This window comes from Thamnophis elegans, chromosome 4 (assembly GCF_009769535.1).
Source record: "Thamnophis elegans isolate rThaEle1 chromosome 4, rThaEle1.pri, whole genome shotgun sequence".
In the NCBI taxonomy this organism is placed as follows: Eukaryota; Metazoa; Chordata; class Lepidosauria; order Squamata; family Colubridae; genus Thamnophis; species Thamnophis elegans.
In genome coordinates, this window is record NC_045544.1 from 101073546 (window position 1) to 101101437 (window position 27892).

Sequence of the window (27892 nt, forward strand, 5' to 3'; positions counted from 1 at the left end):
CCCTGGTTTCCCAAAAACCAGCTGGCCAGTGGGAGGCTTGCGCACGCACGCATGTGCAGTGGAGCTGAGCTGGGCAATGGTTCGCGTGCCCCAAGAGAGGGCTCTGCATGCCACCTGTGGTAGGCGTGCCAATGGTTCACCATCATGGCTTTACACTGTTCTCAAGAGATTGGAATATTTGAACTACTGTATCTTGGGTGGTTTGTGCTTGCCTTCTATGTGCATTAAAAATAGCTTGACAACTCTAGTGGCTTCAGGTGTGTCTATTTGTCCTCTCCTCTTCCATGAGACAAGTGGCATATAAATTTGATAGATAATAAATAAATAAATAAACTCATTTGAAAAATTCCCTGTCAGACCTCTGGGTTTCTTTCTTTGTCCTCTTTCCTTCAATTTTTATGCAGTTCCTTGTGAATTTTTGCACATCTCCTCTTTATTTAAATAAAAATCAGGTGGCTATGCCTCATTTGTTATCTTATATATGTGTTTATTTTATTGTATTTTAATCCCAATCTTTCACCAAACTCCCACTATTATTTATTATTTATTTATTATTTTATTTATTAGACTTATATACCGCTTCATAGGGCTTTCAGCCCTCTCTAAGCAGTTTACAATTTTTTTTTAGCAAATTGAGTCAGCAACTTGCCCCCCACAGTCCGGGTCCTCATTTCACCCACCTCGGAAGGATGGAAGGCTGAGTCGACCTTGAGCCGGTGAGATTTGAACCGCTGAACTGCAGATCACAGTCAGCTAAAGTGGCCTGCAGTACTGCACTCTAACCGCTGCGCCTCGGCTCTATATCCTCATATCACCCTGAAGTGTCAAAGTAAAAGTGGAAACCTTAAATATCAAACAGAGACTGGTTTCACACAAATACCCTAAGACTAGCTAAAATAGGATTTTGTTTTGGGGGCTCATTATTTTGAGAATCCAACCATGGGCTTTACAGATTGTGTAAATAAAGTCATCCTGTCAATCCAAAATGTTTTGTTTGAGCAATGTGTATTATGTAAATACATCAAATCTGTTTTCTTAACCTATATTATTGGTTTATTTATTAAATTTACATACTATTTGTGTGACTCTAGAGTCTAGACAGTATTAAGATTTAATAAGTGGCTTATTGACTAAAAAACTATTTGAACAGAAATGACAGCTAAAAGCCAAGTTGTCTGCCTTGACACACCCTCAATAATCCCTCCCTGTCACATTTTTTGCACTAGTAGTAGCACAATAAAATAGGGTATTTATTGGGCTTGTTAATGAGCTGTGGTCCAAAATTCAGAACATCTATTTTAAAGAAGAATCTACATAAACAGAAATATGATGGTTACACTGAAATATATAATTAGGTTGTAAGAAGGTTCAGAATGAAATCAGATACACTTTTATCTTCTTTTCTCTTTACTGCCCATTTTTCCCATTGAAGTGAAATGGAGACACACCCACACAACTCTCCCGATAACATATACAGATAGTTCATTCAGTGACTGTTCAAAGTGATAACAGCACTGAAAAAGTGACTTTTGAACATTTTTCACGCTTGTGACTGTGGCAATCTCCCCATGGTCATGTGATTTACATTCGGAGCTTGACAACTGGTTCATATTTATGACAGTTGCAGCATTCTGGGGTCATTTGATCATCTTTTGTGGCCTTCTGACAAGCAAAGTAAATGGGGAAGCCAGATTCACTTAACAACCATGTTACTAATTTAACAACTGCAGTGACTCACATAACAAATGTGGCAAGAAAAGTTATAAAATGGGGCAAAACTCACTTAAGAAATTTCTCACTTAGCAACATAAATTCTCAGCCCAACTGTAGTTGTAAGCCAAGGACTATCTGTAGTTAATACAGAGTTGGTAATTCTCATTTACATCAGGCCACCAGATCTGGGCTGCAAACATTCAGACAATGTTAGATGGCAGTAAAAAAAACAAAAAACAACCCACCTCTCTCTTATACTTTACTGCCATTAAATAATTGTCTGGATTTTTGTGGCCTAGATCTGGTAGTTCTAATTTGCATGAAAGGAAAGTGATTGGTGGAACACGGGATAAGATGGTAACTACTTTATCTTATAATCATATATTTTGATACAGATTTTTTCACTTAAGCATTTCTTTACAGCAAAGGACTTTCCTCTACAAACTGTACCATCTGGTTATCAAACTTGGAAAGTAATTAATATAGAAAGACTTCTGTGCATGCCTGTAACCTATTGTATGCCAATTAGAGAAGGGTGAATTGATTTGGAACATGGAAAGGATCAGACATCCTTAAGCCAGATTTTTATCTAAATTCCATGCCAGGTTGTGTTTAGAAACTGGAGGTCTCTACCTTATCTTTATTCCTTGCCATCATCGCTAATCCTCTGTTTGAACTTAATTAAACAGATTGGCTAAAGTCAGTGGTGACTATAGGGGGAAACTTCAGAACAGAGAACCACAGCCTATGCAGTAGAATTAACAGAAGGTTCCACAAAGAAACTGGAGGACCTGCTCCCCAAATGGAGCACAAATGGTTACCAAATTTTGAAATAAATTAAAATATGTATTCTTACTAAAGAACACACCTTTCCTATATTATGGTTATAAAATTCAAAATCTAAAATTTTGTAACTACAAGTTTAAGAACATTCTTGTTATTAAAACAAAAAAATAATAATCTCCAGCCAGAGTCTTAACGCAAAATAGTTACTTGGGACAGATGCAGCTATTAAAATTAAGCATATAGCTGAGACCAAAACTGAGCCATGTATCTGGTTTCAGATTCAAAACTCACTATGTTTGCTGACATTTCACTTAGATATTCACTCCTGGTTTCTTTAGTATCTTACCTTTCAGCTTTCTGCATTTCAGTAGCCTAAGTTAAAGTCAAAATCAAAGATCTATGACAATTTTTTGTAGATAACTGCTCAATCCTGGGCTTTACATAGAATAACCGGAGAATGGTAAAAGATTAATAGATAGAATCTTGCTGACTGAAATACTTCGATGATTCCAGAAACTATTCTATTATGATTTAGCCCAACAAGATCTGGTGATAGCAATGCTATCCTTTAAAATGCAATTTTATCCTGCTGTAGAAAGAATGATGAGTTGAAAGACACTATCTGAAGATCAATGTATTTAGATAAGGGTTTTGAATATTTGGCTACAATATGGAGAGGAAACAGAATTTAGTATAAGAGAAAGTGAAACATTAACCAAACTGAGAAAAGGACTTTAATGCTTAGCTTTAAAAATCCTGGGTTTCCAATAGTCAACTCTGTACTGTATATTGTGCTGATTTAGTTATTGCCATGTTTTCCCATTAAGAGGCTCTTTAACAACCAATAAGCACAATTCCATGCTGGGAATACCTGTAGCAATGCATAAGGGTGACAATTTCATTCATATTTTGCTAAATAAGAATTTCTTTGTCCTGTACACTGAAAAGAAACCTAGAGGTTAAAAATATTTAATGTGGAGAGAAAGGGAAAATGACACGAAGGACATTTTTCATTGCTGTGTCTGGGACTGTTAAGCCATTATCACAAACACTGCCCTGGATAAGGCAATATTTGAAGATACTAGCACACACAAGCAAATTTTAAAATGCTACCCACCTCTCAATATAATATAAATTTAAAAATAAAAAGACATTGGAACTTGTAAGATTTCCTATCAAAACACCAACCTCATAAATTCTCACTGAAATTTCATGAGGCTTGGATTATCTCATTCTCAAGTGAGACATACAGGTGAAACTAAAAAAATTAGAATATCATGCAAAAGTTCATTTATTTCAGTAATGCAACTTAAAAGGTGAAACTAATATATGAGATAGACTCATTACATGCAAAGCAAGATAGTTCAAGCCATGATTTGTCATAATTGTGATGGTTATGGCTTACAGCTCATGAAAACCCCAAATCCACAATCTCAGGAAATTAGAATATTGTGAAAAGGTGCAATATTCTAGGCTCAAAGTGTCCCACTCTAATCAACTAATTAAGCCATAACACCTGCAAAGGTTTCCTGAACCTTTAAATGGTCTTTCAGTCAGGTTCAGTAGGGATCACAATCATGGGAAAGACTGCTGACCTGACAGTTGTGCAGAAAACCATCATTGACACCCTCCATAGGGAGGGAAAGCCTCAAAAGGTAATTGCAAAAGAAGTTGGATATTCCCAAAATGCTGTATCAAAGCACATTAATAGAAAATTATGTGGAAGGGAAACGTGTGGAAGAAAAAGGCGCACAAGCAGCAGGGATGACCGCAGCCTGGAGAGGATTGTCAGGAAAAGGCCATTCAAAAGAGTTGGGGACTTTCACAAGGAGTGGACTGAGGCTGGAGTCAGTGCATCAAGAGCCACCACACACAGATAGATCCTGGGCATGGACTTCAAATGTCATATTCCTCTTGTCAAGCCGCTCCTGAACAACAAACAATGTCAGAAGCGTCTTACCTGGGCTAAAGAAAAACAGACCTGGTCTGTTACTCAGTGGTCCAAAGTCCTCTTTTCTAATGAAAAGTTTCACCTGCATACATCCAAATTGATTTTAAGAATAAAGTACTGTATATACAATTTGTGCACATTTCTTGGCTTTCAAACTGAGCAATTTTAGTTAGTTATATTAAGTAGCATAAAGGCTGTAAAATATTTTAGTCTTTTAGCATCTTCTAGCTGAGTATTTTCTAGTGTAGGGCTGTTCTCTTATAGACAACTATTTTCACTGATTTTGTTAATTTCATTAAAATTGTTGGCCAGAGATTACACTAGATTAGTAACCATTAGCATCACTTCATCTCATACTGTACAATTATCCATTCCATTTCACTAATTGCTTAATTATAAGCTGCTATCATGGTACTATTCTAAAGTACATATGGTGACAGATGTTGAATAAAATGGGGACATAGTTAGAAAACTGAATCCTATGTTTTGAGGTTTTTTAAATATCTGATCATACTTTAAATTTATCTATCTATCTATCATCTATCTATCTATCATCTATCTATCTATCATCTCTCTATCATCTATCTATCTATCTATCTATCTATCTATCTATCTATCTATCTATCTATCTATCTATCTATCTATCATCAAAAATATTTTTTTTCACCTAGCTGGATGCAGCATACATTTTCTACAGAAATAATTCATTCTCCTGGCAATTGAGGTAACCATAGAAAGATGGTCTTGAAAATATATGTGGCAACAATCAGTTAAGCGTGAGTTTAGTCTGGGAAAAGCAGAAAAGTGTGAGAAAGAAACTCAAAATTGCCCTGTTTTGACTCTCTTTAGTACTATAAAAAAACGGGAAGGAAGAAATGTTGTCAGGCTTACAAGATTCTTGTCACTATTGCCTATATCACTAAAGTGGATTTCCACTATTTTGGGGGGCTTGAAGTTCTTGTTAGTTGAAGAACTAACAGCAAAAAATAGTCCAGAGAAACATGTGATGCTTTCAAAGTGACTGTCCTTGTAAAGACAGATAGTATTGGTTACAATGGTACAAAGAATAGGCAAGGACTAGTGGAAGGCAAAAATTTGGGATCACTAATATAAAAAACCTGAGGAATCCTAAATCAATCTTGGGACAAATCAAGATAAAGTGAATAGGCAAGAAAGTAAGATAGGTGAAAAAAGACAACAAGAAAGACAACTCCTACTTGGACTCAAGAACAATTACATAATTTCCAGTAAAAGATATAACATAATCCAATGTTATTTGGAGCTTGCCAGTCTGCTATGATGGTGGTAATATTTCAGGGATGCTGGATCGCAACATGGGATCTAGAGCATCTTGATGTAAATTGGGAGAAATATCTTCATGAAATGTCATTATTCCCTCCCATCTGTAATTCAATCCTATGGTTTTCTAATCAGAAATATTTTGCGTTGGTGAATGAAATTTAGTTGTGAATCTTGGTCTCTCACTTTTTAAACTGGTATTTTAACCCATACACTGAATGGGCTCTCAAATATACATTAACACCTTTTAAAAAACCCTGTGGCCTGAAAAATATATCATAAACAAAATTCCAAATCATTTAACCAAATTGTTCAAAAGTTCTTTTATTCATTCCTTTGTATAAAACAAATGCAACTCAAATTTGAAGAATAAGTCAAGTGTTACCAAAATCCAATGCAGCAAATCAGGATAGATTTATATTTTATAACAATTATTTTGGCTCTCCTCATGAGTTAAAAGTTGACAATTCTTCCTGCCTTAAGGAATTGCAAATATATGGGATTTAGCCAAACAGAACATATTCCAGATCTATAGTGTGTAGTGGGAACTCAGGTGGATTGCCAAGATCTATCAGTTAGAATGGGGATGCAAAAGGGAACATGCATCAAGGTTTAAATAAGTACATTTAAGAATACACTTAGTCCAAGAATTTATTTTCAGTAACAGAAAAATTCACTTCTTTTATTCCCCAAGTCCACTTTATTTTCCTGAAACTACTTCCATTTCAGAAATTTTAGAATTATTAAACAACTGGGAGCCAGAAACTCATACATAATCCTATTATTGATCACCAAATATCTATGAATAGATTGAAACTATTCTATCTATCCTTATTCTAAAACAAGTAACTTTGGGAAACAATTCTTTTCTGTTAAGATAGAACTGGTACTTAAAGTGTTATTTAAAACATAATTTGCTTCTGAACTTGACAATGTGGTTCTGTATGCACACTGTACCAATTCCTGGTGAACTGAGATGTGGTTTGCTAAATGACATGGATTCACAACTATAAATTATCACACAGTCTGGATTCAATAGTCCAATGAGTATGTTATGTAAATCCAGGCTGTGAAGGCTATCATCCTCTGAATATAGATATCTTCTATATATACGAATATAGGCCCTCCAGTTTCTTCTGTACTTTCTTTGCATCCAGCAGCTTGGAAACATTGTTGAAATGTTTGATTCTGCAGTGCTGCATGTGTGAATATTGCAGAAAAGAAATCAAATGCATCAAGTGTAAATTTTAGCCAGTATTAATTTCCTTTTATACTGTAAATGCAAGAATTAAAAAATAGAGAAATCTTAATTTAAAAATTATTACTGCTGAAAGAAATTTTGTGCTTTTGTAATTAATGACATGTTCCAATTGTGGATCTAAAAATATTGCTATTAACCTCATTTTTGTATGCATTGTAGACATCCTTCCTAATTCCTGGTAGATTATTTTCTTAAATCATTTTGTTTTTGATTACAGTCAGAAGAGCAGTCATTTAAATGGCCTTAAAGATCAAAGCATGTAATGAAACACTCAACTTTTATACTGAGTATGGCAGATTACTTAGATTGCTGGAAAATAGAAAGGCAAGACAGCTGTCAGATCAGTCTTGGCTGAACCTTTTAATTAATTCCTAGAGAAATATTCACTGTAAACAGGAAGAGGAAAAATGAGCATCCAATTCCGAATGTGATAAGTTAGCATTTATTTATTGAAACATTTCTGAATGGCACTTCTTTTAGCCTCGGTGTTTTATTTCAAAGCTATGTACAAAGTTATTCTAATTCCCACTTTAAAGACAAAGCTAGATGGCCTTGGGCCAGTCACTCTTCCATCATCCCTAAGGAAGTGGCAATGGTTAATCAATTGAAAACTTTGCCAAGAAAATTATTACTTCAGGTAGTTGCCAGGAGTCAACTCTGTTTTGAAGGTACAAAAAAGCCCCTATCTACACTGTTATTTCCAATTAGAGATTGTTCTGTTTTGTCTAAACAGGTAGCACCACTTTGGCTTGTACCCCGGGGCTCCCTTGTAGCTAATGGTTCTGCAAAATTGCCTAGAGTCCATGAGAACCGACTCCGAGACAATGGATAAATCACATAGGTGAAATAATTTCTGTACTATGTTTTTTTAAATCATCAGCATCCCCATCCAAAGCAGTGCAGAGAAGGGAGGTTTTCTGTCTCTGCATACAAGCTGCAGATTCACACCTATCTGAATTAAACCTGCAAAAACTGAGCTCCTAAAAAACCTGATTTTAGGAGGTCAGCCAAGATAGGCTGCTTTTGTATCCTGAGGAGAGAGGGCCCCAGTTAATATTTCTGGGGATACCGGCACAGGATGACTCAAAAGTAGTAATATTTAGGGCCAGTGGTGGTTTGGGGGTTTCTAGATTCCACAACACGCGGTCCCTTTAAATGTGTGTTGTGGGGATGCGTTCTCTATCCATTCGTGCAGCAGGCAATGTTGTTCCGGACGTCCTTCCTTCAGAACCGGACGACGAGAACAAGGCGACCTTCTCCCCTCCGAGGGCACCGCAGCCGCGGGGTTCCGAAGCTCCCCCGTCTCGTCTGGGCCAAGGCCGCACGTGAACCTCCACGTGTCCCGGAGGGCGGGGCCTGCAGAAAATTAGAACGCGCTTTGATGCTCTCCTCTTTAAGGGATTAGCAATCTTTTGCGGCCGGGGAGGAGGCTGAGAAATCTTCGCTTGCAAAATAATGAGCAGAGAAACATTTACTGATTAGTATAATTCGGGATAATCCGATCTGATGAGCGTATATCAAGATATCCTTTAACTGATGTACTGTCAAAACGCTCCGGTCGGGGCGCAATGTATTTCGGTCCTTTTTATTTATTTATTTAAAGTTTTGTCGCTATCGTTTTTCTCCGGCAACAACATTGAATCCGGATTTTGATTGGCGGGAACAGGCGAATGAGATGAGGTGCCCCCAACAACCACAAAACTCCACCCGAAGTAGTCAAAGGCCGCTGGGAAGCCTGCAAGCAGGGTGGCACAGCATTTGTTAACTTCTCGGGAGGGACGTAATTTGGGCGGGTGGGCGGACGGGCTCTCCCTGCAGGGCTCCGGCGGGCGCTTGGATTTAATCACATCTCCCTCCCTCTCTAACGTGCTGGAGGTGGTTTAAAAGTCTTACTCCCTTTCCTCCGTCTATCGGCTTTCTCTTGCATTTAGGCTTTTATGTTTTATAAACTGATTAGAAGCAATTACGTGTACTTATCCCTCAACTTTCCAAATGACTTGGCCATATGCATATTTAAGGCTGCCTCATCCCGCCTGGAGCTCAGCCTTTAACGTAAAACAGCTGAAATTAAGCTGATTCTGGTGGCACGTTAAAAAAAAAGTCCTTATCCACTAATATCTGGTCGGATAGGAAATTCGTTGTGGTCGGTGGTCGGATTACCGCTTCTCTAATTACTACACCGGATTTGCTCCCACGCGCTAGTAGTGAAAGTCTGTTTCCCCAAAATGATTGGAAAAACTAGGAAAACTGAGCGTAGCTGATCTTCCTTTTAAAAGAAGCAGAAATGGGCAAAAGGTGCGTGTCCGCTCCTTTTAGGAAAAAAAAAAGATGGAAAAAAAGGTATATGAATGACATGCCTCAAATACGGCCGAGGGTGGACTGGACAAGGAACAAGCACGGGAGGGATCAAAAAATTGTACAATAGGTGTGATCTGATGCGTCCTGAAATAAATCTACCCAAACCTATGGTGCTCTGTCTTGAACTTTTACTTCTTACAATACTCAACCATCATTGTTTAGAATTATGGGAAGTCCAACTCTGGAGGGTCCGATCCACATTGGAAAGATTTTGTGGAAGTAGCAGAGTCGGATAGATGGGAAACTAAGTGTACAGCTCTTTCTCTAAGGACTAAGAGAGCTGGGCTTTTTTATGTCTGCAGAATATTTTGGAAAAAAGGAAAAGGGTTTTCTTTTAGGTTGTTCAGTGAGGTCTTTGAGGGGTGGGATTGGAAACGTTTACTTGATAACTTCAACCCTGGTTAAAGAATTATCATGTCAAGAATAGCCTAGAATATTTGCAAACACATGTACTTACTGTATGAAGCTTTAATTTACCAATATTAACCCCATACACAAAAGTGATATTTTAAGATGCTTTTTAAAAAACAAAGCAACCAACTCACCCAAAAATGATATTCTCTTGTACTATATATATTCTGCATTCTGGTTATATATGCATATATATATCTATATATATGCATTCTGGTTACCATTTTAATACTATTCTTTCTTTTAGGTTGCCCTCACCTCATTTCCAATTTGCATAATTTCAATTGATTTAGGAAGTCTATCTGGATGGTGAAGGCACGTATTTGAAGCCAATTCTGACCATCAGGTAATATAGCTAGAAGAATAGACTGAAAATTTCTTTCTAAAAAAGTTACTACTGTCCTAAATTTTCAACTTACAGTAGTATATCAATTCAACACAAAAATTGTATTAATAGACAATTATATGTAAAGGTAAGTAAGCAAAGGAATATCAAATATTTTTTAATTGGAGGGCTGCTTATATAAAATATAAATCAATACATTTCCTTCATAGACATCTTTTTAAAATGTGTTTTGAGATTATAGAATATGGAGTGTGTTATTCTTTTTACCCATCCTTTCATTTCATCTAATGTATTATTTTATTGCCACCTGTTAGTTCTTTAATGTGACTTCTTAAAATTCTGCAGCTTTTTCCTTTTACCCAATTGGGGTAAGCAGAGCTGCTGGGAACAATACTAGGAGCCCTAATATAGTATTGTCATTAATGAGCCTGTATGAAAGCTACTAAGTCTCTTTTTGCTTTTTTCAATTCTTCACACCTGACTAATTCAAAACAAGATTCCAGCTTCTCTATATAAACAAAGAATAATAATGATCAAAGAGTAATAGTCAAAAGCAAAACCATAAAACCCAAGCCTTTCACATCACAATTATCTTAAATGAAAGTTATTGTTCTGCTAATCCCAGGAACAGCTTGCAAGGGGAGATTTGAGTCTTTCTTTAATAATGTAAAGTTAATACACAGTGCTCTTGTAATTATCTTTGTCAGAAAACCCTGGTTAATCTGCATGTTTAGCAGAAAAGGACCAAATCAAAAAGTGATCTGATTTAGAACACTTGATGTTTGTTTGTCAATTGTTTACATAAAAAGGTGAAGCAGTTAAATGCAATCCAGGTGCAAAAAATGGAAGTAGATAAATAACTAGATTCCCCTACCTTGTGAGTTTATTAACTCATGTCCAGAGGTTCAACACAGAAAACCCTTTTTCATTTCCCTTTGTGTGATAAGACATCTTGAGTTCCACCAGATTTTAGTATTAATGGATTCCAGGAGGGCTAAGAATAACTTTGACAGGGAATTGCAGCTTCAGAACTGATGTAAACATGTCTCCAAGATGAACTGAAGAGCTGGCAAGTTCATTTCTTTAGACAGCCCAAAGCAAAAGCTGCTCCATGGGGAACGAGGATGTTCTGCTTGTAAAAAATAAACGATCCTTTTGGTCTGGTGTGTTCCACTTGTACTTGAGATTTCTGTCTTTCATGCAGATAACAAGGAGAAAATTAATGTATATCTAAGGTAATGTAATTTTTACATTTAATTTTGAGACAGGAAGAAAGTTGAATATAGGTTACTTGTGTAAATAACACAGGTAGTACTACAGGAAAAGAAAAGGAGAACAAACAGACCAGCTACAGTAAGCAAGTTGCTTCCTCTGTACTGGATCCTTGTGGAATATAGTGAAATGATTGATAATCAATTAAACAAGACTGCTTACTAGAAAACTAATTCCATCTTCATTGACTGTGAAGAATGTAGGGGATGGCAAATAATATCATAGATTATTTCTCATTTTGGAGATTGATGTATGAAGACAAAAATATTTTCCTTCTGTGCTTAACTTTTCCATGTCCCCAAGCCTTTTACCAATAAGAATTAAGAGGTTTTTTACAGTATTTAACTCTATGTACTAGAATGACATAAATAATTTGTAATTACCTGAAGACAAGAATCATTTTACACATCAATGTTATTCATCATAGAAGAAAAGAAAAGAAGAAGAGAAAAAAAGAAATAAAAGGGAAAGTAGGGCAAACTGAACAGCTTGAATATTGCAAATAGCTTTTGATAGATGTATGTCATTTTTCTAGTAATCTATGTCTCACTGAAAATTCCAGGGATTTGGTTCCAGGTTTTCATAGATGCCATTCTTTAACTGATGATTGACTGAATGTAGTATTCTATTAATTATATATTTTTAAATCTTCCCAAAACAAAATAAGTATGATCATTCCATACAAGTAAAAGGGAAAGGAATGGATAATGTGAAAGTTCTATTAAACAGAGAAGTTTGTGTGATGTGTTAAAAGGAAGGGTAGGGGTGCCCATTAGAAACAGAGCCATCCACAGCCCCTTAGGAAAAGAATGGGACTCTGAAGTCTTGCAGTTCCTTAATTAAACCGCATGGAGGGAACATTCAGGCCACACTCACCACTATAGGTGGGCATGGTAGGGAAGAGATGACATAATACATGACTTCTGGCGGTCCATTTAAACTGCTGTGTATTGAAAGATCTCTAATTTTCTAGCAAAGTGGGAAAGGACATAGGTAGATGTTGGACTACATACAGCATGGAAAAGAAGCAGACAGAGACATGCTGTCTTTTTCATGGGACTGTCCAAGGTCCTGAAGAACCTGCTTAGCCGTTCCCACATCCAAGGCCTCTCTCTTTCCCCTCCCAGTCTGCTGCATGGGCTATCACTGCCAAGTCTTGCCCTGATTGTTTGCTTAGTATGAAACAATCTGCTTGGGATGACTTTCTGAATTTGTCTATTTTTTGCCTTGCTGACTTGGATAGATACAATTTGCAGATGAATCTTAGCTCTCTACGGTTAGAGTTGACAGTGAATGGTCATGCTCTGGGGATCTAGAATCACTATTTTGGCATCCTCGTTCAGTTTGTTTCTGACTGATACCTTATGAATTCTTGTGACAGAAGCAAGGGGCTGTGACAAGGAACCAGAATATCTATTCCTCTCGCCCAATAATTGAACAAATAGCAGTAGGTATAGTGCTACAACAATCAGAGTTTGGGAAGTGAATTGAACAGTTACCAAGCCTATATTGACTCTAAATGGTGTACATGGAATAACAACCACCATTTCAATATGACTTTAGTAACACCCTATCTTGCATGTTCAGATATTCTGTATCTATTTCATTTCATTGGATGACTAATTATATGTTTCATACTACAAATTCTGATAAAGGAAAAATGCTTTGACTAACATACAGAGTACTTTGGGTTAGAATGTTTTCCTTCTTGTTAGTGTAATTTGCAAAGGAATAATTAAGAAGTAAGATGGCAGGAGTGCCCAAGTGAAATCCCAACCCTTTGAAATGTCTGTGAGAACCTTTAAAAGGATCAGAGTTTGATCATGGGGGTCTCATCTACCTGGTATTTTGACACCTCCCATGTATGCTGCTGCCTACTGTTGCTAAACTTCACACATTTCTGGATTCACTCAGTACAGTGGACCAAATTGGCCAAACCAGGTATGTTGTAGAAACATATCCATAACACACTTGGTTTGGTTTTCAGTTCATATATTGTACAAATGCATCCAGATATTTATCCCAATCCCCAGTGTTTAGCCTAAAATGATGCTAGGATGGTCTTCCTCAAAAGTTTGGATTATTATTTCTCTTCAATGCCAGCCAGTGTACTAGTGGTCAAGGGATGAGGGAAGCTGCAGCCCAAAATATCTGGGGCGGAGGAGACCCAGATTAAAACAATTGGATAGGTTTTCTTTCAGGAAGCCATTTAGCATTGATTCGATGGTGTAACCTTTATCAATCTCAGAGCCTTATGACACCTTGGGATGTCCTGTGTTAAACCTCCTCAACACGAGAAGTTCCCCAAATATGTTGGGCACAACTATCACTCTGGGGTCACTGAATTCACTTTGAGGAAGCCAAAGTGGCTTAAAAACAAAAATAAGAAAGCTGTAAGAGAACATGGCAATCCTTCTGCAGGGAAAGTGTGATATGAGGAAGCCCAAAACTTTTTTCTACTTTTCCGGTGCAGAAATGTGCTCTTGTTTATGTAGGAAGGATCCAGAAAGGAAAATCTATTCAGCCGGGGGAATCTATCCAGGGCTGCTAAGAGGCCAGTGTCGCGGGGGTAACCATTGGCATTGATAGCCCCTGCAGTTCTCCGCTTTGTGGATGGCTGGGAGCTCTGCCCGCCTTCCCACAACGCCGAAGGGAGGGAGAAGAAGCCGAGCGCCCCCCCCCCCGCCTCCCCAATGAAAGCCCAGAGGGCCCTTGCTCAGCGCGGCTCCGACGCGGAGTGAAATCTGTCCTGGCAGCAAGAGGGGAGGGGAGAAAAGGGTGATCGGATTGCGGGCAAATAGGTGGCAATTAATTATCCGGGATTGGGAATCAGTTGCTGCTCTGCGCCTCCCCCCTTGCCGTCGCTCCCCACATTTCCCCTGTGATTGGATCCAGGCGCCGATGAGCGCGGGATATAAAGCTCCGGCCCGAGAGCCTCTTCTCCCTTCCCAACAAACGGCGGCGGCAGCGGCAGCATGACGGGCCGCGAGGAGCTCTCGGAGGGCAAAGCCAAGGGAAACGCGCTGGCGCCCAGCAGCGCCTGTGGCCACGAAAAGGCGCGCTTGGGGGGCCCGGCCGGGGCCGGCGGATTGCGCTCCAAGGGCTTCGCCATCACCGACCTCCTGGGCTTGGAGGCGGAGCTGCAGCCGCCGGCCGGCTCGAGCTGCGACGGCGGCGGGCCAGCCTCGGGGCGAGGAGGAGGCGGAGGAGGCGCTCCCTTGCCGCTGGGCTTGGGCTTCCTCTGCGGCTTTGCCACCCAGCAGCCCGCGGGGGCGCCTCGTCTCCTGCCGGCGCACCTCCCCTTCCTCCAGCCTCGCTCGGAGCACCAGCACCAGCACCCTCGCTACGTCCCGGAAGCCGAGAAGCCCAAGTTGACCGTCTCCGGTAAGCCATTCCGCCCCTGACTTGCGTTCTCACGCTGGCGGAGAAAGCGACTTGCCGAGCAACTTTGGAGCCCTGATTCCCCAACTAGGCGCCCCCCCCCGCCCCTCTGTCGGCTGGGGCCAGGACCTTCGGAGGGACCTGTTGGGGACCGAGGTTTCACAGTAGCTGGAGAGGAGCGGTTTCTCCGCCTCACACCTTGGGTTGAGAAGAGAAAACCTCGCGGGTCCAATCCCGCCCTAAGGATCTGCTGTTCTTTATTTCCAGCCTCTAGTAAGCTTAATGGTTGACAGCCTGGGGCCAGTTTCCCTGGTATCTGATGAAGGGGTCTGTCCTGCCGGTTGGTGCAGTCATATAACATCATGCTTTACGACTGCATTAAATTCCAGTCCCAACTGTCACAGTAACCTGACGTCTACCGTATTTTATAGTGATGCTGGAGTAAAATTTGCCGCCTCCCTTGCTCATTCCTGTCTTGCTTTTGTTGATTATTATCCTGTGATAATATGCAACAAATTTGTGACTGAGTGCCAAGCAAGATGATATGATGTGTCAGGCAAAGTGATCAATTTTCACCTTACAACACTAAATGGGAAAAATCAGATTACTGCTGCAAGATTGGAGGGGTCTGGTTTCAAAACTCTGCATCAACTTCTCTAGGCCGGTTTGTTTGCCTTTCTTTCCATACCCCCTTAGGGCATTTTCCAGCTGAAAATAATGCAAAATGAAGAAACATATGGGAAGACAACAGAGCAAAAATTACCCAAGGAGGAGGAAGACAGACCTTGTCCTGTTTTGCAACTAGCTAGGTCTGGTCGAGCGGATAACAAAAATTGACAAGCTGCTGAATAAGCAATTCCATCACTTCATGGGAAGAGGGAAAGAGATTGAAACCGACAAATATAGGGAAACTGGCAAACAAATAACAAAAATTCAGTGCAACATTCATTATTTTGAGGACACTGAAATGTAGAAAAGTGGGTTTGCTGCATCATAAAATGGTATTTCAGAATACTGTTAAAACAGAGTGCTTAAAAACACCCCTGTTCTTCCCCAAATAAAAGAGTTCTCTAGTCTGAGACAAAATTGAGCCATATAAAAATATGGAATAAAAGATAGTATTCAGTATAAAAAGATTTCAGTAAATAAACATAGCAGTAAACAAACATAATAGAGGAGGAAAAAAGGCCCAGGAAAAAATAGCTACCCAAAAGAGGAAAGATAATGACCATACTTTTTAGTATTTCCCAAGTACACATTTTGTTACACCTACGAGAAGTCAGTTCATCTCAAACACACACTGAAGCTGTGCTGGTATAGTGTTTGGAGAAAAATAGAGATTGCAGATGGGTACATCAAGTGACAATTTAAATCTGTTTCACTCATAGCTGGAGACAAGGTTAATGTGTTGTCTGGGTATGATTATATCATGGTAAACTGTAAGTGGGGAAAGTACCTAAGAGAAGAATTTTAAATTTATAATTCCTGTCCAGTATTTTAGGCCAAGAAATATAGCCTTCATCATAGCCGGATGATGAGCTTGGTAGTTTGAACAAGGATTACAAGGTGGTGCTTCTTGTATCTAATAAATGCCGCTCGAAAGTATCTTTTCCTCCCATTGGTGCTATCTAAAAACATAGAGATATTCTTCTTCTGAAGTATGAAGGACTTAAAGGCAATAAAGGTGATAAATAGTCTGAGGCAAGGAGAATGGAACTTCCTTTGCTTTTAAGTAACAATAGTCAACCCCTACCATTCTGAAATTAATAAAGCAATCCTGTTTGGTCAGTTTGTAAGCAATGTCCATTGAATTCAATTGGATCTGTGTACTCAGTCAGGACAACATGCACATAGTTTACAGGCCAAGTTTCTAGAATATTTTAAACTTGAACTTCAGTGCATATGAGTGTGTGTTGAGAAATTAATGATTATTCCACCAATCTCTGCACTACCATTCTTAATCCACTTCATATGATCTCACATGTCTGTAAGTGATCAACTCTATATATAATCTAGAATTCATTTCCATTTCCAGTGCCTTTTGATAAGGAAGTCAATTGCTGACAATAAAAATACCCAAGGAGATGATTAGGATTTGGATAGTGAAAAACTACATATTCCAAGACTCTATTCTCTCTCTCTTTCTACCTCACAAAGTTCAGGGCTTAGTAGTGAAAATTAGATCAATTTGAATAAAGAACTGCCTGACTCATATAAAGAGCCAATCTGTAGAACATAAGGTAGACCAAAGATCTAAATAACCCAGTATTCCATAAATATCCATGGAAAGTCGACAAGCAGGACATAAACCCGGTGACTTCTTCCTGCTATTGTTTCCCAGCAGCTGGTGGTCAGAAACAGTTTATTATTATTTGTTTGATTTGTGCTCTACATTTGTGCTCCACATTTCTGTACCACCAAAGTTATTACCCTAATTTTAAATACTTTCTCTGATATTGAGAGTAAGATACAGCTGTTATATTCATTAGCCATTGATACCCTTATCTCTTCCTCAATCTATTTAGCTTTGATCTCCCACACTATAATTTTCTGAACAGCAAGATATTTACATATAAGATATATATATATATATATATACACACATACATACATACACACACACACACATATACATGCATACATACACATGCATACACATACATACATTTTTTTCCATATGGGTGGCGTGAATATATTTACACAAGTTCTTCAAAGGGCAATTCTAAGGAGACTGTTTTTATGAAAGACTTTTGGATATGGAGAGGTATAAAAATATTCAATTTAAGAGAATGAGATGAATAAGATAGGAGCATTCCTACAGGGGACAATGGATTAAACTACGTTGACTTCTATTTTCTACTCTGTACTGTCTTTTAGATATTAAATATTTACACTAGAATTTGAAAATTATATATTTTTTGCCTCATGCATTCTCTCTTCCCATGTTCCTTGTCATACATTTACAATAGATATGTTGATTCTTCTGGAGCACTGAAAGAGTGGTATGCCAGATTTAGGAAAAAATTCAAACAAATTCAAATTCCACTGTTATGGGACTCACCACTGAAAAAATTAGGATATCACAGAAAAATTAAAGGGTGTGCATGTGAAGAAAAAAAAGTACTAAGATACTAGGGAGTTGAAAATATTGCATTAGAGATAGATCCTTTTCTTTGGTTTGGTAAAACCAGTAAGCAGATCTTGAAGAGAAACCAGTTATGGATTAGAGGGAATTTATGTGGTTTGAAATGGTTGCATTAAACCGAGTGATCATTTTCATATCATTTCTGATTTTGAATATCTTCATTCTTTTATTAATGTAGAAAAGCAAAAGATGATATCCTTGCTGTGCTTGGAAATTGCTTCCAATTCTGCTCCTCTGCTAGCTTTGCAGAAATTGGCTCATTTATTCTAGCTGTTTTCCTGATATTGAACAGCCAGAGTTTTTGTCAGTACCCCTTACTCCCTACATGCTGGCTTGGGAAGTTGAAGTCCATACGTCTTAAAGTTATGGGTTTTTAAATACATGGCCCTACCCATTTCTTTTTCCTAAGCATAGACATGGCTCATCTATATTCCTAATAATAGGAAGAGTAGTTTTAATCAGTGCAGGCTACTTGTCAATCCTGGTTGCTGTCCAAGATGAACTTTGTTTCTTGATTATTGGTATATCAGGAATTGGTGAAGAAATTATTAGTATGTTTGTGGGTTTTTTTTCTGGTTTTACTGTTGAATGGTCTTACTGTAGATTCTTTAAAAACTGTAATTTTTTTTTTAATTACAATTTAATTTTAATCCTGATCCAATTTTCTAAGACAAAGGAAAACTAAGAATTATTTTAAAAGTAGAACTATAGAAGGAAAGCAAAAATATATAAAACAATCCTACTGTATTGTATGGACCAATGCTTATAGTGAAAAAAGATTGATACATCTCTTCTTCCCTCTCCCTTCCTCTCCCCTGCTATCCATCAATATGTTCAACAGATGAAGAGAGTTTATCAGGGGACAAGAACAACCTGAAGGCATCTGACTCTCAGATCAAGAGAAAGAAACGGCGTCACAGGTACAAAAAGCAATTTACGCTAGGTATATTGGAGCTGCAATATCTTCTGTATTAGCATTAGGATATGTTGCATTCATGTTCCAAAATTGTTACAATGGTTTTGTAATATATGATTGTATTGCCTTTTGGTGTGTGTGTGTGTGTGTGTGTGTGTGGAAGTGGGCAATAGAATTATGAATGTGAAAGACAGAGGGAGACAAGAAGTGGGCTGCTCTCAGGGAATGCAAGACAGTTGCCTTATACCAGTTTTACATTCCAGCTCATTTCATGGTCTGAAGCCTGGTACCTTATCAGCAGCCCTTCAGTGGCCCTGGTTTTTGGCTGTTGCTTTTAAATGCCAGGTCAGTTTGTAAGAAGTCCCACATAGTGATTTAATCATTGATAAGAGGGCCAACCTAGCTTGTACTGAGGTTCCAAAAGGTGGGCAATCCGTTTGGAGATATGCCTAGCTGGGTTTTGGGTTTGGCATTAGCCAAAGATCTCAGGTAGGGATGGGGCTGTGGTGATTATCATCTGGGAATCTTACAGCTTTAAAGGGTGCTGTATCACAGGTCACCGGATGTGAAACCCTGTTCATTTCAAATTGGGCTCTAGGGATCAATTGGGATTCACCAATCTCTCTGCTGTATAGCAACTTCCCGGCCTGAGCAAACTGACTTCATTTCTGCAGGAGGGAGTATAGAATCCCCCAGACTTATGGTTTCAGGCCACTTCAATCTACCTTCTCTGCAAGGAGGATCTGCAGTAGAATTCATGGTCCCCAAGATGACCATGGGCTTATCCCAAATCATCTAGTACTCAACATGGAACAGTGGTCACACACCAGATCTAATGTTCCTGTCAGAGCAGTGGCTTTGTGAGCTGAAATTGGGGGAGCTTTGAGTGTTGTCTTTGTCTTTCTCATGGTCATATCACATCCTGATTTCCATGTGATTTTCTAGTGCCACTTCAGGGAGGTGAGATAAATTAGATTGGTCTGTCCTGCATTATTGATGGACCTGGATGGGTTTCAGAGGGAGCTGGGATTTGTTCCTGTTGATCTGCTGCATGATCCATCTGAAGCTGTATAGAACTATGATTAAGTCCTACTTGTGGCATTAAGGGTGGTGAAGCATCAGTACTTCACCCCTTTTGCATCTGCAGATAGCTGCCCTGTAGCCCTTTTCGAGTAGAAAGAACTGTTGTGGGTAAAGGAGGCTTAGGGGACCTCTTGCAGGGACATACAGAGCAATTTATTCAGAGTCAGCTGGAGAAAGTCACTAAGATTGCTCACAGTTGGACACCAGCCTTGTTATAGGTTCATACCTGGAGAGAATCTTCCTTTATCTGGGAACAGTTTGAACCTGTTGGACTTGAGGAAGTGGACAAAGTCCTTAAAGCTACGTGCTTAGCCATCTGTTCTTTAGATCCATGCCCTCACTGGCTTATTAAAGTGACCTGGGGTGTGTGTGTTGTGTGACTAGGTTCCAGCAGTGGTTGACTCTTCTTTGAGCGAGGGCTTTCTTTACTTCTTAAAGAAGATTTGGTTTGCCCCTTCTCAGGAAGCCATCACTTAACCCCACTAGAGTGAACAATTTTAGTCCAGCATTTAACTTCCCTTGTTTGGGGAAGATGGTTATGCAACAGTTTCAGAGGACGTGGGTGAACCAGATTATCTGGATCCTTTCCCATCAACATTCAGAGTTGTGTGCATGACACTGAAGCAGTATTGGTCATGCTTTTGGATGAACTGGTGTGGATGGAATGTGGGTTCTACATCACTTCTTGCCTACTAGACCTTTGCAGCTTTTGATATCACCGAACATGGTATCCTTCTGGATTGGCTCAATGGAGCACATGGCGCTCAACACTGAGGGACACTCAGAAGAGTATGTGGAACAGTGTTGTGCTGGATGATGACCTTTCCCTGAGGTCAATTCCAGTTAGTGGTGATTAGGGAGGAGTAGTTCCACCCTTTTAAAAAAATACTACTATAATACTGATGCTGTTATTTTGTTTGGTAATGAAACATCTGCAAGAAAACAATCAAGCTCAACGAGCACTAAGGAGCCCATTACATTAAATGCAATATTTACGTTATATATCTGGTTTTACCAGAGCATATTTCTCATTTAAGATGCATGGGCAACCTAATCTGGACAGTATTTATTTTTGTCCTCATAGAACTGTGTTTACTGCCCATCAGCTGGAAGAACTGGAAAAGGCTTTTAATGAAGCTCATTACCCTGATGTATATTCCAGAGAAATGTTAGCTATGAAAACTGAACTGCCTGAGGACAGAATACAGGTAGGTTGTTTCGTGTTTAGAGCCACTGGATTTCTTTGCTACAATAGACAAATGCAGGGCCCAAACTCTTCCAGACCTACCTAAGTTTGAAGTTTGCAAGATGGTTTTACAGAAAACGTTGAATATTTTCAAGGCATGAAAACTTAGAAGGGAGAAGGGCGGGGTGTCCATGAGGTGCATTCAAAATAGCAAGATGGCAGCTGTGACAGTGTGATCAATGCTCTGTTTTTATGTGTGTATCACACATACGTGACACGGTCACACGTTTAAGGATTTGAACCAACCATCATGACTACCATCTTGATTTTTTTGACTGTATCATGAAGACATCCCAGGACAAGGGCTTGCTCTATAGTAGCTGCTATTGCAAATTCCATCTAGAATTGATTTTTTCTTATTAAAAATAATAATTTTGGGCCCACTGATTTCCCCCAAATTAGTTGGTTAAGGTTAAAAAAAAAACCACCTTAAATATTAATATGATATCATAATGAAATCCTAGAGTATAGCTGTTCTTTTCAACTTTCTCATCTGAAGATTTGAAAAGAGATGTCAAACTTCCTCTATGTACACATGGCTGTTTATTGTTTGGAACAAAGCAGAGATGCACCCTGTACCCTCCAAAACTGAGCGTCTACCTGCAAAATTGACCAAAATGGAGAAAGTATTCAATGCATGGGGTGGGGAGGGGGGGCGCTTTCCATCAATTGTATTGAATTAAATTACAAATAATTTCAATAATTCCAATCCTACTCATGCACATGAACAAACACATATTGTTGTTAAATGTGTGCTTCTGGTTCTACTTTTGAAAGGTTTGGTTTCAGAACCGAAGAGCCAAGTGGCGGAAGCGTGAGAAATGTTGGGGCCGCAGTAGTGTCATGGCCGAATATGGTCTCTACGGTGCCATGGTGAGGCACTCCATCCCACTTCCAGAATCAATTATCAACTCTGCCAAAAGTGGAATGGTTGGTTCCTGTGCCCCTTGGTTGTTGGGTAAGTGCATCTATAGAGTTGTTAATGTATAGTTGGTTAAAATTACTAAGTGGAAAAATGACTAAGTACTATTGTTTCCTGTTGAAAGTATACTTTTCCTTCTTTCACTCAAGGGCTAAAATAATAGCTAGTAATAGAATGACTCTTCAAAATGTCGCATTTGGTAACATTATTACAGAGGTTATTATATCTGCTTTCTAATACTAATGGAGGGTAGCTGGTCTCCCCTTAACAAGAATCCTATATTGTGTCTGTACAAGTAGTCTTTGACTTATGACCATTTGTTTAGCAACAGGGATAGTACTGAAAAAAGTGACTTATAACTGGTCCTTAAACTTAAAACTGTCACAGTATCCCTGAGGTCACATGATTAGGGTGTTTGGCAACCATCATGTATTTACATTAGTCATAGCATCTCACAGTGATGTGATTGATCACCATTTTAGCTTCCCAGGTGGCTTTTGACAAGAAAAGTGAACGTGTTGATTTAGAAGTTTGCAAGTTGCAGTCACCTGGTGTCTTGCTTAATGACTGTGACTCACTTAGCAACTATACCACAAAAGGTTATAAAATCAGGTGATGCCTCACTTAACAACATTACTGCTCAATGATTAATTTTCTGGTTGCTTCTATGGTTGTAAATTGAGGATTACCTGTATGTGTATAGTAATGGTGGTTAAGTGTGCACCTATCTGTCTGTGTGAATCATTCATTGTCCATGTACTTACCAGAAAATGTCTGTGCAAAACACATGCAGACATACACACTCACACATATTTTAAACTTCTTGTTTTCTGCCTATAACTACCCATAGCATTTTCTGTTATAAGAAGACTAAATTTGTGTGAGTAGTGGAATATGATATTTCTTAGCATTCATCTCATCTGCAGTATTCAGGTTTGAGAAAAGTTAATGGATCTTCATAATTTCACAGAAATGTAAAGTGAGATACAGAACTACATAAGTATGTAAACATTAGATTTTTTTATTCCACTTGTTTTACTTTTATAAGTAACTCAAGATGGCAAGCATACATAATACTCTTTCCTCCTCCTTCCCCCCCCCACAACAACTACCCTGTGAGGTGGTTTGGGAGAGAGAGAGGGGGGGAGGGAGGGAGAGGGAGCGAGCGAGCGAGAGAGAGCTCCCTCTTTATCATAGCTTAAACTGTTATTCATAGCCAGAAGATCTCCCCTCCAGAAAACTGATATTTTAGTTTTCACCCTAAACTAGAATTGTTCATATGAAACAGAAGCTGTGGCATTAATTGTATGTCTCTTCTAGTGTGGTTGGTGCCAATCCATTTATGGGTCTGAAAAAAAGGGAGGAAAATGGCATTTTCCTTTCCTTGTTTCTCAGTACTACAATAAGATAGCCCAGGGATGGAGCTACTGCCTCATTGCATTGATCTATTGGGAACAGGACGGTTGTATAATAAAACTGGATTTTTATTTCTTTTAGGCATGCATAAAAAATCAATAAATATTACAAGAAAGCCTGAAAATGAGGAAAAAGGAAATGGCATCTGGAAATCTGAACATCCTGAGGAGGAATTCAAAATTAAACAGACAGAATATGAACGAAACCCCAGTAATAAATTAATCTCCATGGACAGTTTGGAAGATACTGCAATTGATCTCTCTAGTACGGCAAAGCAGGAAAAGAAGAGTAGCAATCTGAATTTTGGTGGAGGCCCACAAACCAAAATGAAAGATGCTGAACACTAAGGACAAGGAAGGGCCACACGACACACTGTTAAACAAACACTTAAGTTGGCTTCTTCAATGCTCTGACAAAATATGAGTATTATTGCTCTATGCTTATTTATTATCCTTTCCAAGTGACTCATTCATTTTACGTGCAAAGGGAACTTTCTGAGATGGGATATATCCAAGATATAATTTATTTTTACAACGTGAAAGTTGTGTATTTGTAAAGAAGATAACTTGCTGTCACTGGATATTTTTTTCTTCATATGTCTCACTAAGTCACCTTTCACCAAAAGTCTAAAAATAGCATTTGGTTCTATTTTTGGTAGAGACGCAAATAAATACTCAATCATTCAATAAATCTTACTCAATCAAGTAAATAGAATTATTAAAAAAACAATATGCAATAGATTTCTGCTAAATTAAACCAAGGTAGAAAATTATAAAAAGATCTGAATTTTCCCCCCAGATATGATAATTCTCCTTACCTGTGTATAGATATTTAATAATGAAGGATAAATTGGAGTACTTATGTGATAAAGCAAATAATAATGAGAAATGCTTTTGTGAGATTATCTGGTACAACCCCCCCCCCCCCCGAAAGATTGGAAACACAATTCCTAGAATTTTCCACCAGTATTGAAACTCAGATATCTCCATTCTGATAGTTATTTGCAGCGGGCTTAGGGGAATTTCTGGCTTCAGCTGGTTTTAACAGTAGCACCAGCTACTTTTCCTTCCTTCTCCATTAAAGCGCTAGTATATATTGGATAAAAAAACCAGATCTCTGTGTGAACATATTTATTAATAATAAATATCCTTTAATTTCAAGTATCCTTTTGCACTAGACTCCAGTTGGAGAAACTCAGGTTTCTTATAAAATGTAAAATAATTCCTATAAACCTTACGTCTGCCTATTTCTACTGTATTGTAAAAGCAATATTCATTAGTGCACTTAGATGTTTCACATGTACTGAACAATATACGTGATACACAGAACCAGGGAAATGAAGAACCTTGATGAAAATCTGCCAGTAGCAAACAAGAACCTATTTTGCTTGACAGATCTGCACTGAAGCTTGTAAGTTGATGATACTGTTCTGATTTAATGCTGGTCAGAGTCTCCCTGACCCCCTTGAAAGCTTTATGGAATAACATAGAGCTATAATTAAGTTAAATGCTCACATTTTCCTTTGAAAATCAAAGAACACTGTGCTCACCTTTAAACAAATGACAGGACAATATCAGTCTGTAACAAAACACAAAACTAAATTTATTTTCATGGCAAAAATACATTATCAGTTCCTGATCCCTAACACAATAGAGCTACATTTTATTGCATGGAATTATGTGTGTAGATTGGAACTCAGTTATTTGCCAGTTTGTGGCCTTTGAATTCCAAGCCCAGCAGCTTTATTCACCAAGGGGTATGAGAATGGAAGTACAACAACATATACATGTTTGCAGGTTGCTCACCTTGTTTTAGAGGATTTTGTATTAGCGATGTTGGTGTTTACATTAGAACGTCCAATTTCCGAAGTCTTGCAAAAACATAGATTTCTTTTATCCCCATAATGAAATATACAATTTCATTACATATTATGTTTTAAAAATAAGGACATTAATCCTTTTTACCCATGTTTTCAGCATAAAGTATGACCCTCTGTTTCTTACTACAAAACTCTATCGGGGGTGGGGGAGGGGAATTTGCAATGAATCCAATTTATGTTATATGACACTATGCATAATTGAACACAAACCTGTATTTATAGATTAAAAAGCCATAAAATGCAGAAAGAAAATGTTATTTTATAAGATGTCAAAGAAAAATATTTTGTACTTATTCTGCATGGAAGAGTATCAACATTTGATCTTTTCTCTTTGATCTTTTTATATGTACATCTGAAAAGCACTTTGGATATCTAGCTTTGTTTGTCATCTATTTATTTATATATTCACAATAAATGTTGGTGTTTTTGTGGCTTTGTGGAACTATATATTAGTGGTGGACAGTGTGCTTACAACTCCTGAAGGCACTGCCAGATGGCCATGTTAAAATGCAATCCGCCAGTCCTACTTAGAGGCTTAGAGACATTGAAAGGAATGCTTTTTCATGAAACATAGATATCTGCATCCATTTTTGTTTATTTTTAAAGATACTTGAAGAGTGAAAATAGAAAAAGGAGACAAAGAGGAGGGGGGAAAGAGAATACATTTTAAAATTTACAATAAAAATTCTATGAAGTATTTGCAAAATATTAAAATTGAAACATTCCACTGTTAGATTCCAACAGATAGTCATACATCAGCTTAGAATTCTAAGAACTAATATTAGAATATAATCAGAGATTGATAAAAACAGTTGAAATAATAAAAAAAATAAGACTTCATAATTTCCAATTAATCTGAAGTAGTTCATTTTTGCATTTCAATCAGACAAAATCTAGTGCTTAAAAATGTTGAAGAAGTTTATCTGCAGAATTATAAATTTTATAAACTTCATAAAGAGCTTCCAAGTTAAAGTTAACACCAGGCTTGAAAATACGAAATTATTTTTGACAGTAAAATATACTCCATAAATTTAATGTTCCTTTAAAATTCCTATAATTTCTAGTGGAAGGCAGGCTAATTTAGCAGTAGTTACATATAAAATCAATTCAGTATATTTCGTAAGAATATACATTTTGATGAGAAAAACAACTGGCAGAAAATGAATCTTTGTTTCATCCTTAAATAATTGTTTCCCCAATTGCTGAGCTTTGTAACATTACTACTAGATATTAAAAAAATGATCTAACCTTCCATTAAATATATGTGTGATAATATTATAAATGTAAAATTATATTAACTTTAGAATCATGCTAAGTTTACTGAAAGAATCATAAAACCTTTGAGGCAAAGGAGGTACAGAAGAACCTCTGGTCACGAACGCTTCTTACCACGACCAAATCGGGTTCCGTTCAAAAATGTACTATATTTTTTTTCGTTGCCCATTTCTCCTTCCGTGCCATTTTTTTATCAGCACCAAATTTCCAATATTAGGTTCAGGTTACGACCAAATCTGTTTGCAACCAAAGTTATGGAATGAATTATGGTCGTGACCAGAGGTTCTATTGTATTGAACTAGTAGTAGGTAAACTCAGCATCTTGTTAAAATACATATATAATGAAGTGAAAGGACAAGGATCTTACTTCTTGGTTGGAGCCCAAACTACTCCTCTTGTCATTTTCTCTGGCAAGAAAATAAATGTCACAGAACATGGAGTTTTGAATGACCCAAAGGAATTAGTCAGAAGAGATAACAAAAGAGATATCAAGAAGTATCTATTTTTGCTTCTAGGGTTTTGATCTGCTATTTTTGTTGGCCATGGAGGAATATAGCAAAAGAATAAATCATACATTTATTCATAAATAATGGAAGGTCTGAGGGTGAGATGAAAAGAACTATAAAAGAACATGTTGGTTAAAGGTAGATGAAACTGTGACCAAGCAGTATCTGAGGATCAAGATTTCTCACCCCTCTTGAGAGTGAGAAAGAAATTGAATACAAGGAACGAAATAAAAAAAACACCTGCTGATGACAGAAGGAAATGATACACACACACATACCTCTGAATAAAAAATAAAATATCCTTAATGGTACATATGGAAAGAATGGGTTGAGAAATAAAATACTAGAGATGGGATGAATTGTCAACAAAGAGGAAGCAAAAGGTTTAGAATATGAAAATCAGATAAGAAAAATGTTGGGTTTACACTTCACGAAGCCTGTTCCAACAACATATTTAATACAATCAACTACTAAGCCCATCAAATTTCCTTACTCATGGTTCTGTCAGCATACAGCCACACTATCTAGTCAAAATTTGCCACTTTGGGATTATAAAGAACCTGTCCATCTTCCCCAACAAATGTCTGGTATCTGATGAACCCTTACATTAATAAGTATTGATGCAACTTAATTTCAATGCTACATTTTAGCCAGGAAGACAAAAAAACAGCCATGTCTTGGATATGTTGAACAATCACAATTTGGAAGTTATGTTATATCCTGCCA

General features: G+C 37.9%; 1 protein-coding gene across 1 annotated transcript; it reads left to right on the forward strand.

Annotated features, from left to right (window-relative positions):
* The first annotated feature begins 14372 nt into the window (after positions 1-14372).
* Positions 14373-23853, forward strand: VSX1 (visual system homeobox 1). The gene is made up of 5 exons (XM_032216078.1): positions 14373-14781; positions 18765-18843; positions 21007-21130; positions 21946-22126; positions 23588-23853. The coding sequence occupies exons 1-5, from the start codon at positions 14373-14375 to the stop codon at positions 23851-23853; spliced, it is 1059 nt and encodes a 352-aa protein (XP_032071969.1).
* The last annotated feature ends 4039 nt before the right edge of the window (positions 23854-27892 follow it).